The sequence below is a fragment of the Acanthaster planci genome, linkage group LG01 (genome assembly GCF_054643075.1).
Source record: "Acanthaster planci isolate LZ-2023a linkage group LG01, COTS_SCS, whole genome shotgun sequence".
Classification (NCBI taxonomy): Eukaryota; Metazoa; Echinodermata; class Asteroidea; order Valvatida; family Acanthasteridae; genus Acanthaster; species Acanthaster planci.
The window spans coordinates 318,033-330,367 of NC_141777.1; the positions used below are offsets into that span (position 1 = coordinate 318,033).

Sequence of the window (12,335 nt, forward strand, 5' to 3'; positions counted from 1 at the left end):
TCGCAATTCCATGGTAACATATGGCACCCACAATATTAATGAGCTTGTCGTAGGAATATAGTTTTTCAGTGGCTTGTATTCACATCAAACTTTTCAAGTCTGGTCTACAAATTCACGTGTATTGCTTAATTTTTGTGGTTTAAATTGCATTTCATTTCAAAATGGTTTTAAACACTGTTATTATCTACCCCTACATTTCCCCTGGTCGAAAAACTGATGCAACCCACTTTGGGGAAATAAGCTACCCTTTTCTGATTAAAACAAACACGTTTGGAAATTGTCACGTGCCGATTGCAATATTGCGTGGAAGCAGAATCGTATGTGTTGCTGGCTGTCAGCCTTTTAAGACCTGCCACGTGACGGGCTCTCGACCAATAGGAATAGGTGAACTGTCTTAGGTATTTATGAATGAAGGATAATAATAATTTTGTTGCACATTATTTAATGCTTTTCGTTCATTTCTTTGTAATCTGTGCCTATAATACTTTTGAAAAGTCTCAAACGGATTTTCGCTGTCTCATTCGGGCCTTCTGCTCACCATTTATCAAGGTTACATTAACAGTCAAACATTGCCCAAGCAATAAATTATAGGAAAAATGAATTGTTACCAGCTCTGTTTTAGACCGTAAGGCAGAGTCACATCACCCGTTACCCTGTAGATTAGACACTTTAAAACAGTGGCGTATCCAGCCAGGGAAGGGCAGGGGGCTTATAAAATATTGGCACCAAAACCCGAAGAAACCACCAACAACAAATAAGGGCAAGGGTGTAGGGACTGTGAGTGAGGCTCACACTATGTTGTATGAGGCTGAAGCCGCATTCGCTTTTGATTCCTCCCCCCACGAACAACAAAAGCTGAATACGCCACTGCTTTAAAAGGTCTGGTTTCGACTTAGCCAAATGAGTCGAAACGATACGGACTGAATAGGTTTATATGACTTCCAAGTCCACCGGTTCAAGACACTCGTTTTCACTCGGAAAAAAATTGCCAACAAGTATCCAAGGATACAGAGACAACGAGTTTCAGAATGAGTGCCTGTGTGTCTGTAAGGCTCAAAGTGTGTTGTGTTGTTTCCTTTTAGTGTTTCTATGTTGCTTGATTAAATTGACGCATACAGTCAAGCGAACACCATTCTCCATCAGAAATTTAGGGTTTTTTTTTTCAAAACAGCGTGCTTCACGTAGGTTCTGTGATAGGTTTTAATGAAATGGACTGCCCTTAATTTGATAGTTACATTTACGGAAACGCACAACGTGACGGGCTGAGCACGCTCCAAGGTATTTTTGCTATATTAACATCATCTGAATTTCTCCATCAAACTAAGTGAACCACGAGGCCCCTCGTGCTATATATAAAAACTGACCTAGCTGTGAAAAAAAGTATGAAAATTGGAGGACATCTGTAAGGGCATAAAGAAGAAATAGCCTTGCGCCTGACTTAACCAAACTACTCGAGTGACTTCTCTTAGTAACTGTCGAGTGTTCAGGACATCAGCTCTAAACGTTATTATTGGTCATTTTGATGGAGATGTTAAGATGATGTTAATAATTAAAAGAAATTAAGTGTGTGGCGGTAAAAAGCTCTCAATGGAATTAGTGGTAATGTAGGTGGGCCGGTCGATGATTTGAGAGATTGCCTGGAGCACTTAATGCAGCTAATTTCATCCTTGATCGTCCATGACTCAGCTGCATACAGAGACTCCCATTGCTGGTGCAAGTAAAATAGGCGCAGTTAGTTTGATTTCGAGATTGCTGACAACGTCTTATTCCAGAGAAACTCATGTTATCAGTTGCTGTGACGTAATTCTGTCGGCGGCAGTAACCTGTCATATTGGTGGTCAAACTTCAAGTGAAAGTGTTGTGAAAGAACTATTCTGGTCATTAGACGGTAGACGATTAATGTGTTGGTATACTGTAGTCCCTTGTATGTGACTGGCTCCCCTTCAGAACGTTAAGTTCGTCTGCTTTCTTGCCAGTTATACCTTAAAATTCGTCCTCTTGGTAAAATGGTACCCATCAACGGAAGCATCGAAGGGGACGATCCAGCTCTTTCGGATGCGAATGACGGTCACTTTGGTGACCCGTACCCTTTACCCATCGAGATTCTCATGTCTACCATAGTGTGGCTCATGTGCTTTTTGGCGGTGTTTGGTAACCTTTTCGTCTTCATATTGATTTTCAGAGACAAGCAGCTGAGGTCAGATGTAGCTAATATCTATATCCTCAACCTCGCCAGTGCGGACTTTTGTGTCGGGCTCGTTTCTCTGACCATGAAGAATATTTGGCGGTATACAGGCAACTGGCCCTTCCAGAGAGCCGGTTGTGTCTTCTGGACTATCGTGGATTATTCAGCGTGCTTCCAGGCCGCCTTGGCAGTGACACTCATTAGTTTTGATCGTTACTTCATGGTTTCTAAAGGCCTGGAGTACCGAAAACACCAGAGTAAAAAGATGGCATGGATTCTTATCGCGTTCACCTGGACTATTTCCCTGACCTTCTTCGCTTTGCCCACATTGGCCAATGAGCATCGAGAACCTGGAAATTCCAGCATCGTAAAATGCCAGTTGGGTGTTTTTTACATCCTCCAGTACAATATCGCCCAGATCGTGGTAGGATTTATCTTGCCTACTTTCATTATGGCCCACTTTAACTTCAAGGTGTATTCCAACATCCTGAGGCGCTCGAAACGCCTGATTCCCACGGCGATGGCCCCATCCTCTGATCATCATCGTGCTGCACGGAAGGTCGGTTCCCGCAGAGTCGGGGCATCAGTAAACATCACGCGGTCGGCCTTGGATACTAAGAAGATATACAAGAAACATCGTAAGGCCGCCATCTCTCTTGCTGTGATCGTTGGTATGTTTTTGCTTGGTTGGATACCGTATTACGTGGTGCAGTTCCTCTTCATTACCAATAAGGTTGAGTTCGATTCGCTTGTTTGGAATGCCGTCTTCTACACCGTGTGGGCCAACTCTGCAATCAACCCATTTATTTACGCTGCAACTAAGCCTAGAATTCGGCAAGGATTTCGCAAAACCCTCTGCGCCTGGAACTGCAGGATCTTTCGCAAGATTCGTCCAATTCACTGAAGGTTCCCGTTTCGACAACTGCAACCTAATGTGCATTAGAAATCTAATGCAAATCTGCGGAATTAAGATAACACACTTATTAAATAGACGTCGGAAATGTCACTCGAAACACGTTCTACATTGCACAAACAATGAAGAAAGCTACTTTTTTCTCAAAAATTTAACATTTTGCGAGAACGTTATACGTTCAGTTGTCAAAGTATTGGCGTCAATATGTCCTAAAGGCTCTTATGAGGGCGTGGCGGAACATAAAAATTCCTTGCAATGGCCCTTCATATACGACTTCGAAGACGTATAATGTGAAACGTAATGGCGAGAGGCGCTTTCGATGCTTGGGTGATTTGAAACCGGTATCAATTCTTTTGTGCGTATTTTACCTTCTCTTATCCATCACCCGATCCAAGGCGCTTGAGGAATTTCTTGTAATCTCCTTTCGCGACGATGTCTTTCAATGACAGAATCTAAGGAATAGGCTTGATGAAGGACTGATAAACTTGACAACCTTCAAGATGCAGTCGACCACAGATTGTACCTGAGGGATATACGTCCTTTCCCTGTACCTGCATAGCTCACTGACCCCAGTGCGATCACAATAATGTCAGCTGTCATGTCGGCCTCGTGCGGCAGCCCGTCCGTCTAGTCATGAAGGACATCAGTGGCGTATCCAGCGGGGGGGGGAGGTTTTTTAATACAAAGAACTCTTCATGGTTAAGAAAGCTCATCAGTATATTTATTTATCAGTATCTAATATTATAAGCAAAACCCTAAGAAAATAACATCATGAAATAAAATCAAGGATGTCGGGAAGGTGAGTAAGGCTTTTTATATTTTTATCCCCAACATCATGTTGAATGAGCACGAAGCTGCAGTCGCTTCCCCCCCCCCCCACCAAAAGCTGGATACGCCGCTAGAAGACATCTGTCAAAACCTAAGAAACCACATGGAAACAGAGCATTGGGTCTTCAATCGAGGATCCACAAGTGTCTCATCTTATTTTAAACTAAGCCTAGGACCCTCAGTCAGGCAAAACTGATGAGATTATTGGATTTTTTTAGAAGAGTAAGCCTTTCTTTTGGGGGCCTTTCTTTTCTCCTTTTGTAGTTTATTGCTTGACCTTCATTTCTGTCATTTTAGTGGAAAATACTCTGGGAAATCGCATTGGTATTACAACTGTTTTAACGTATTCTTTTTCTTGCGGAATTAATCCTGTTCAGAAGGCTGAGAGGAATTTCATTTTAAAAGTCAAACAGATAAAATTTCGCCATAACAACATGGAAATAACATAACGTTTTTGAACGTTCCAAATTTGGCGGATTTTTTCTCCACTTTTGTTCGACTGCACAAAGAACCCATACGGTGTGTTTGTGCAGGCCTAGTCATGATTATTAATATAATGTAATAAATTATAATGAAATTTACGATCGATGTAAAGTTTTTCTATCTTATTGAAATAACATGGCGTGGTAAAACGCTTCAAATTTTGCATGGTTTTTCCATTTTTTTAGTCTAGTTAGAATTTTATCGATCGACCACAGCCAATCAATAATCTTACTGTGGTGAGGAAAGGACATCTAATGGAAATAACGGGCCACCTCACGCTGCACAATATGTATTTCAGATGTATGTGGTATAGGAACTGTCTCTGATTGACATATTTAAAGAGAGTTAAAGTATTAATTGGCAACTCGTGGGTCGGAGAGTGCATCTGTCAGTTAATCTTTACCTCTGCACTTTCACAGCTGCTTACCAAGTCAGGGTTGATGGTGGTTTCGGATGATTTGCAATTTATTGCCTTACATCATGACAAATGATTACCAGAGTGTGCTCCTGTGTTGTGACCAGCCTGAACCATCCATTGGGTAAATGGGTCTCAGTGGGCTTACGCTGAACAGTCACAATTTATTTGCTCTCAACATCTCTGTAGCTCATTAGACAAAATAATTAACCTCAAAGGACTTGTTGATAGGAAGTTGTTGAATAGGAATTTAGTGTTATAAAATAGCCAAGAAAACATAATTATCGAAGAAATTAATGGCAGTGAAACTTTTAAAAACTAGTTTTACTGTGTTTTTTTTTCAGAGTGTGAGGCTGTTGTTTGTTTCGGGTATCATTGCTGTCCAAGGCAGATTTGTTTGCATCAGTGGGGATGGATTTTCTTGTACGAGATTAAATGTTTACTTTATTTCTTTGACAATGAAAGTTTTTCCCGGTAATTTCTAAACTTCCTTCCCTAGCCCAGGGATTCTGGTGTTATTCCTTGGGTTTAAGTCCTAGACAGTTACAATCTCTAGAGTAATCTTCTCAGGTTGCCAGCAAGACTGATCCATAGATTGCGGTTATAGTAGTCGAAAATTCCAGTGAAACCTACTATGTTCTCTCTGTTGTCACCCAAGTCTTGATTGTCGCATGTAATGTGCAATCTAATAACCTACGTATATCACTTTCTTGACAAATGACGGCCGATAAGAAGACACTGGGTAAATTGATAGTTAATGTCTGGCTCTCGCCAGACTTAATTTCCATCGAAATACGTCGAGAATTAAAACAGCCTCCGTGTTGCTCTGTCAGTGACAAACAGATGATCGTTTACACCCGCTGAGATGTCTTGAATTTTGCGTGTCACGTTTTTCAAAGAAATAAATAGTCAATTTGCCCCTATGCCGCATGATCAGAACTGACACAGACATGTAACTTCAAGAGAATTTAATTTAGTGTTCCCAAGCCATAAAAGGCATACACAACGCTGAAATGGTTATAGATGAGCTTTGGCATATTAAGGTGCCAAAACCAGCGCACCCATATTTAAGCACACCGACAACTGCCATTCTCAATATCCGGAGCATTGTACGTGTCAGCACGGTGATTTTTATTGCCTCAAGAGTCAATATTTTGCTGATCAAGTACATCATAAAGCTATGTCTCCTTGCTATTACATTTTGGAACTGCTTTGTGTACAACATCAGTCCTCGTGATTCGCAAGAATAATGACGTCATAATTTATGCAAAAAAGGTCCGTACGCGTCTGTACACAACATTCCACAAGCAATCTGTTCAGTATGTGAATAACCTCTTCCAAGAGAGCTTTCTAAGTCTACCCTAGTCTTGTTCCAAGACCTTTCGGTAGTTCCACGACACGGACATTACACGCTGTTACATACACGGCGCTATCACCTCTCGAGGACACCTCTCGAGGAAGGTCTTGGATATTTTGTTAGGTCTTAGGTGGCAACAGGTATGGTAATAAAGGTAGGATATGCATTATTCATATCACGTGAGTTGTGATCGAAGGAAGTTACGCAGATGACTTTCAAAATGCTTCGCCTTCACGAACTGTACGTTTTCCTATTTAGACATTGGCCAACATTCAGCTCAATTCAATTCAAAAACAACCTTTTTTCCCATTCTTTCGTTAACATACGAATCAAAGAATACACTAAAATAAATACGAACCATGAATGCAGTGTAATATAATAAGAGAAAATTCAGAAAACTTTAAAAGATAGAAAGTATGGAGCTGTTCATTAATTAAGCGAGGGCTTGTAGAGAACAGCCTAAAGACAGACAATTGGACTAGGGACAAAACACTGAAAACAGACAAGAAAAAACACGACAAACAGTGAAGACTAGACTGAACATCCAAAACAGAAGTAAAGAGTTGAAGATCATGAAAATGAGCAGGAACATGAATAGATACAGGAGTAAAGGCGCAATAAAGAATGAAATAAAGGAAGACATTGTCTAAGGATTGGAAGCTGTGTAACATACATGTATTGTGAGAGGAGAGCTCTCTTGTAGGAGGACTTGAAGCGGCCAGTGGACGGCATTATGGTGAACGTGATTTTTATGCTCAGAGCTAAGCAATCACAAAAACCTTCTATATAGGCTCAGGCAGCTGCCAAAAACTTGTTATGTTCGCATTATAAGCAAATAAATTGAGTCATTCAATTGCCATGTCGCACCACAGAAGGGTCATGATATGACGTCTCCGCTCACTTCAGCACTAGTGCACAGCGAATTATTTTGGTCTATTTTTCGACCAAACTGGAAAATTATAAGGTAAATTTATTTATACTTCACTTAGTTATATTTCGATTATATGGCTATTCACGGCTTTCCTTGCCAGCCACGATAAGAAACGGACCGGATCAATGATGCGCACTCGAATAGGTTGGATTGTGGTACGCAAAACAATAACTGAGACTCACTCTAGAGACTGATCACAGCAGTCGACAGCGTAGTCTAACGCCCTCCAGTTGTGTTTATCCCTATGTGCGTCAGAGTCACACATTTGCGTATGACTGCAAGGTCGTTTCATAGACTTCTGAGATACGATCTCGGCAGTTGGGGAACTCGACGACTGAGAACGAGGTTTCTTAGGGGCACTTTCTTTTTCTGAGTGTAATCACGTGCCTGGATTCGTCTACACTACACTTGCCCACTCGAGCGAGACTGACGTAATTATTAGGCAAGAATACTACATATACGGATAGTATGCGTCGGATACCCATTAGATCGTATCCAGGGGTAGAAATGCAAAATTGCATCCAGATTCTCTGCATCAATAATGACATCCCCGGAGTACAGCAACATTCACTCGTCATCTGCTCAATATCTCTAGATGAGATGGCAAACACGGAGGAAACCTTGTTAGAGGAAAGTGGAGCATCAACTTCGGATTACAGTCTCATTGGCGTGTTCTCGCACCCCTTACCCCTTGAGATAGTCATATCTACCATTGTATGGCTCATGTGCATATTGGCTGTGGCCGGTAACGTTCTAGTCTTTGCTGTGGTCCTCCGTGATAAACAATTGCGATCTAACGTTGCCAATATTTACATCTTAAACTTGGCCGGTGCTGATTTGTGCGTGGGACTCAACTCTCTGACACTGAACAATCTTTGGCGGTATGCCGGCAACTGGCCGTTCCAGCGAGCCGTGTGCACCTTCTGGATTATTTTGGATTATTCGGCGTGCATGCAGGCCGCCTTCGCAGTGACACTCATCAGTCTTGACCGCTACTTCTTGGTGACCAAATACCTCGAGTACCGGAAGTACCAGAGCATGAGAATGGCCTGTGGCCTAGTCGCTTTCACTTGGACTCTCTCTCTTCTGTTTTACGCTTTGCCAATTCTGGGCAATGACGTATGGCCTAACTCAAGAGCCTACGGTGTTATCAGTTATTCGATAACCTGCGACTTCGGCGTGCTCTACATCCTGTCCTATAACATCGCCCAGATAGTAACTGGGTTCCTTGTGCCTGCAGTGTTCCTGGCTTACCTTAACGTCAAGGTGTATTCCAATATTCTTCAGCGTTCTAAAGGTTTGGTTCGCACAGGAGCAGTGGAACCATCCCACATCAGCGTAGCTACGGGAGGTGGCAATGACCCAGCCTTGCAAGCTGGACCCAACGTAGATTTGCAGGGTACTTCTACCGAGCAAGCGGCCTGGAGCACCAGAAGGATCTACAGAAAACACCGCAAGGCCGCCATCACACTTGCGCTTATCGTAGGCACGTTTTCCCTCAGCTGGATCCCCTATTACGTCATGCAGTTTCTTTTCGTCGTCGAGAAGATCAAATTTAGCTGGCTGCTGTGGAACACCGTGTACTACATGGTATGGGCCAACTCAGCCATCAACCCGTTCATCTATGCTGCCACAAGTCCCAGGATCAGGCGGGGTATAATAGAAATCTTTTGCTTCTGGAATCACCGCCTCTTAAGGACAATTCGCCCACTCTAAGCAAGGAAAGTATGATTTTCACCTTGAACTTACTTCTTCTTTTCCTCCAGTTTGTTTTTTTTTTTAAGTTAGGGAAGTTAAACCAAGAGTTAAAACCAAAGTTACATTTCGACCCATGTTAGATTCATGCGCACAGTCTAAATAGGACTGCAAAAAGTACCACTTTGCGCCAACCTTATATAGTCATAATGTGTACGATTAATGGATGCAATGGATAGATAGATTTAGCTGGATATTGTTGTTGGTTGTTTCAAGTGTTGAGGAAATATGAAGCTAGATGTCTTATATGTCGGGGCTAATGTGGGTTTTCCCGCGCATTTGTTTACTTTTTTTCGTTCAGGTTCAAAACAGTTGACTTAAAATTCGTCTCGAGAAGATTGCACATGCTATTTATTCTTTTTCGTTCCAAGTAATCAAGGGTATTTTTTTCTTCCCCAACTCAGGGCCTTCTATTCAACTTTCTCTTGTGTATTACATTATATTTAACAAGGAAGATAAATCAAAACACAGCCAGACATTAATCAATTGCACAGCCAAGAAAAAAGGGCCCCATTTAGGACTGAATTTAGCAGAATTTCCATTAGAGGTGAAAATAAATCTTTCTAAGGCATAATAGGCCTATCTCTTTAAATCTTTTTAAACAACAAAATGATGGTTTACCCCCGTTCATTTTCATCTTATAAAATTTACAGAAGCAGCGAAGCAAAAGAATTAAATTGAGTACATTCCTGGAGTTATTAGGAATTCCGCAAGGATAGTTTTGTTACCCAAGAGCATTTCGATATTTAGGTTATTTTAAGTCAATCGCCGATCTGTTTCCCAAAAGAGGTGGAAAACTCACAAGTACAAAAGAGATGCATCAAGGTTTCACTCTCAGCTTGACAAAAAGAACACAAGTCATCATCTCTTTTACCAACTATAAACAAATAAGAGTTAACGGCCAAAATTCTGTAAGTCTATATTGAAACCTTATTACGGTATCACATTAAACTGAAAGGGCAAACTGCATAACTCCAATCATTCAGTAAGAGAAAGATTACAAGCCAGCTTCATTTCCCATCAATCAATAAACCTACGGACAACCTTCATTGCAGAGGTGAGAATATAATACAGACGAGTAGAACCCTTTTTATCCAGCAAAAGTAACTGCAAATTAAAAGAAATTAAAGGAAAATATATATTAGAGTTGACAGTGACAATGTGCTACGAAAAGATTTTCGAACAGTATTTAACTCCGCTGTATTCCAAAAAGTTGGTCCTGGTGTCAATTTTTAGCGTAAAGTTATCTAGACTTAAGAAGTGACCTTCACTATCGAGCACTTATGCAATTAACTCCTTTTTTGCCCAGTGTTAATAAAAAATACATTTATTGCCAATCATAATTCTATGGTTGTATCACAAACATTTTCAAGCACATCCTGCCCTTTAGGGGCATGGCATTGAACAAAATAGCACCAAGCTTTAAAAACGTCAATCCAAAACTGATTTGAATAGGGCCTACTTTACCTGCTGAAAAAAATAAGTGATGCTAAAATGGCTACGTTCAATAAACAACACATTCTGAATATCACTAATCTTATAAGACAAAGAAACCCAGATCCACGTACACTTAAGAGCTTTAATGTATAAACTTAAATCAACTGTCTTGACACCGTCATGTTTATAATCTTGAATCATCTGATTCCTAGCAACTCTGTCCACCCCCCTCCATCTAATTTTATAAAGCATAGCATTTAAATTCTTAAGGCTATCTGGGGCCGGATCTGAAAGAAAAATCAAAAAGTAAATTTGGATGTGTTGAACTTCGCCGCACTCGCCCGCGGAGTCGACACAGCACATGCAGTATCCGGTTCGTAAGTGTGAACCCACTTCAGTTTAAACCACGCCCACTGCATAAGATACACGGCCGTTGCAGGTACATTAGTTCGCGGTAAATTACCATTTTTTTCCTTTTGATTTCACGTGTCGAGTCATCCTGAAAGACTCTTCCACAAAAATGTGCAGCTTGAAAAGTCTGAATTTAATATACCTTTATGTATTTTGTGTTTTGACTCCTTACTTTCAATCGTCTGATCGTATTAAGCATTGAAGCTGACACATTCAGCTTGTTTTCAAACGCGGAAATGCGCAGATCGACGCTAAAAGCGTCGTATTGGGATCCCTCTATTTAAGTTTATAGCGGGGGAGCAAGGTGGCAGACGAAAAATAACGAGTTTGGTCGGTCGTGGGTTAGATGTAACGAAAATGCGAATTTCCAAACCATGTATAATAGGTTTTATACGACATCTGTTTCACCTGAGCTTAAACAGTATTGTGAAGTTAAAAGTTAAAATTGGCCATTAGCTGCCTATATATGATTTCAATTACATTACTTGGTTTAAATCTCTTAGTTTAAGTTTCGATTGGTTTGATCATCCCACAAAATAAATAAATGAAAGAGAATCAACACAATCGGCTAAATTTGCTTATCCGGAATAGATAATTAGGCTGACCTATCTCAAATATAAAAACATCATTATATAGAATATCGTCATTTAGAATAATCAGGAAAAAGAAAAATGCATTTACGCATTGTGCGTTATTAGGGCCTATATATCTTACATTATCAAGCAAGTAAAACGTCGACGGTGATTTCGTAGCTCCGATTGGATTTGTTGATGATAGATGAGTTGGAAATTTAGTTTGGTTTTTGAATTTTGTGGCCAGAAGCGTGTTTGATGTGGATGTATAATGATTAATTGTCACTTACACTCGTTGCCACCCGTTGCTTTAATCTTTATAGAACTTCATGTGTTACAATGTACCTAAATCCCCAGGCCCGTGACAGTATATGTCAGAAAAAGGTCGGTAAATATAAGGAAAGCATTTAGCATTGTCGTCAAAATAATTGCAAACAGATCGTTCACTGTCGTTTTAAACAAAAATTAAAATGTGAAGTGTGAGTACATAAACTAGAGCAATTTGTTGATTAACATCACTCATACTGGGGCACAAAACTGAATATTGTAATCTAAAAACATCGAATAAAACCTGTGTTCTTGATTGTGGTGCGTTGGTATTAAAGTGCGTGGTTGTGCATCAAATTCTTTGCATTTGCGAAGATTCTGATATTTTTTAAATTTTGGACCCTCAAACCGTCTCTAAATCAACTGTCGGTAGAAGACAGAAATTAATCGAGGGGGTTTCGATTCTGCAAACGCTGGAAAATGTGAATTCTCCCCTGATAAAGCCAATCGGTATACATTCATGTATATTCACAAGCTCTAAAGATGTGGTGAATGGCGATGTGTCCGATTGAGGTGAGACATGCCGCGTCAGATCTCAGCTTCTCTCTGTTTTATACTAACGCAGTGGCTTCACACGGAAGCCAAAGTTCGTACCCGCAGGTCTTTCTTTTGAAATTTTGCTATAAATACGGCACATGTTCAATCACATCTAATTTCTTTTTATTGCCTAAAGGCCTGTATGACATAAAGAATGATGAGTTCGGGCGCCCTGTTCTTGACC

General features: G+C 40.6%; 2 protein-coding genes across 2 annotated transcripts; both read left to right on the plus strand.

The window, feature by feature from the left end:
* The first annotated feature begins 1,634 nt into the window (after positions 1-1,634).
* On the plus strand, positions 1,635-5,542 carry LOC147800224 (octopamine receptor beta-2R-like). The gene has a single exon (XM_087147487.1). The coding sequence runs from the start codon at positions 2,007-2,009 to the stop codon at positions 3,087-3,089; it is 1,083 nt and encodes a 360-aa protein (XP_087003613.1). The 5' UTR covers positions 1,635-2,006; the 3' UTR covers positions 3,090-5,542.
* Positions 5,543-7,625: 2,083 nt separating this feature from the next.
* LOC147800225 (5-hydroxytryptamine receptor 1B-like) lies at positions 7,626-11,864 on the plus strand. Its single transcript, XM_087147486.1, has one exon. The coding sequence runs from the start codon at positions 7,713-7,715 to the stop codon at positions 8,826-8,828; it is 1,116 nt and encodes a 371-aa protein (XP_087003612.1). The 5' UTR covers positions 7,626-7,712; the 3' UTR covers positions 8,829-11,864.
* The last annotated feature ends 471 nt before the right edge of the window (positions 11,865-12,335 follow it).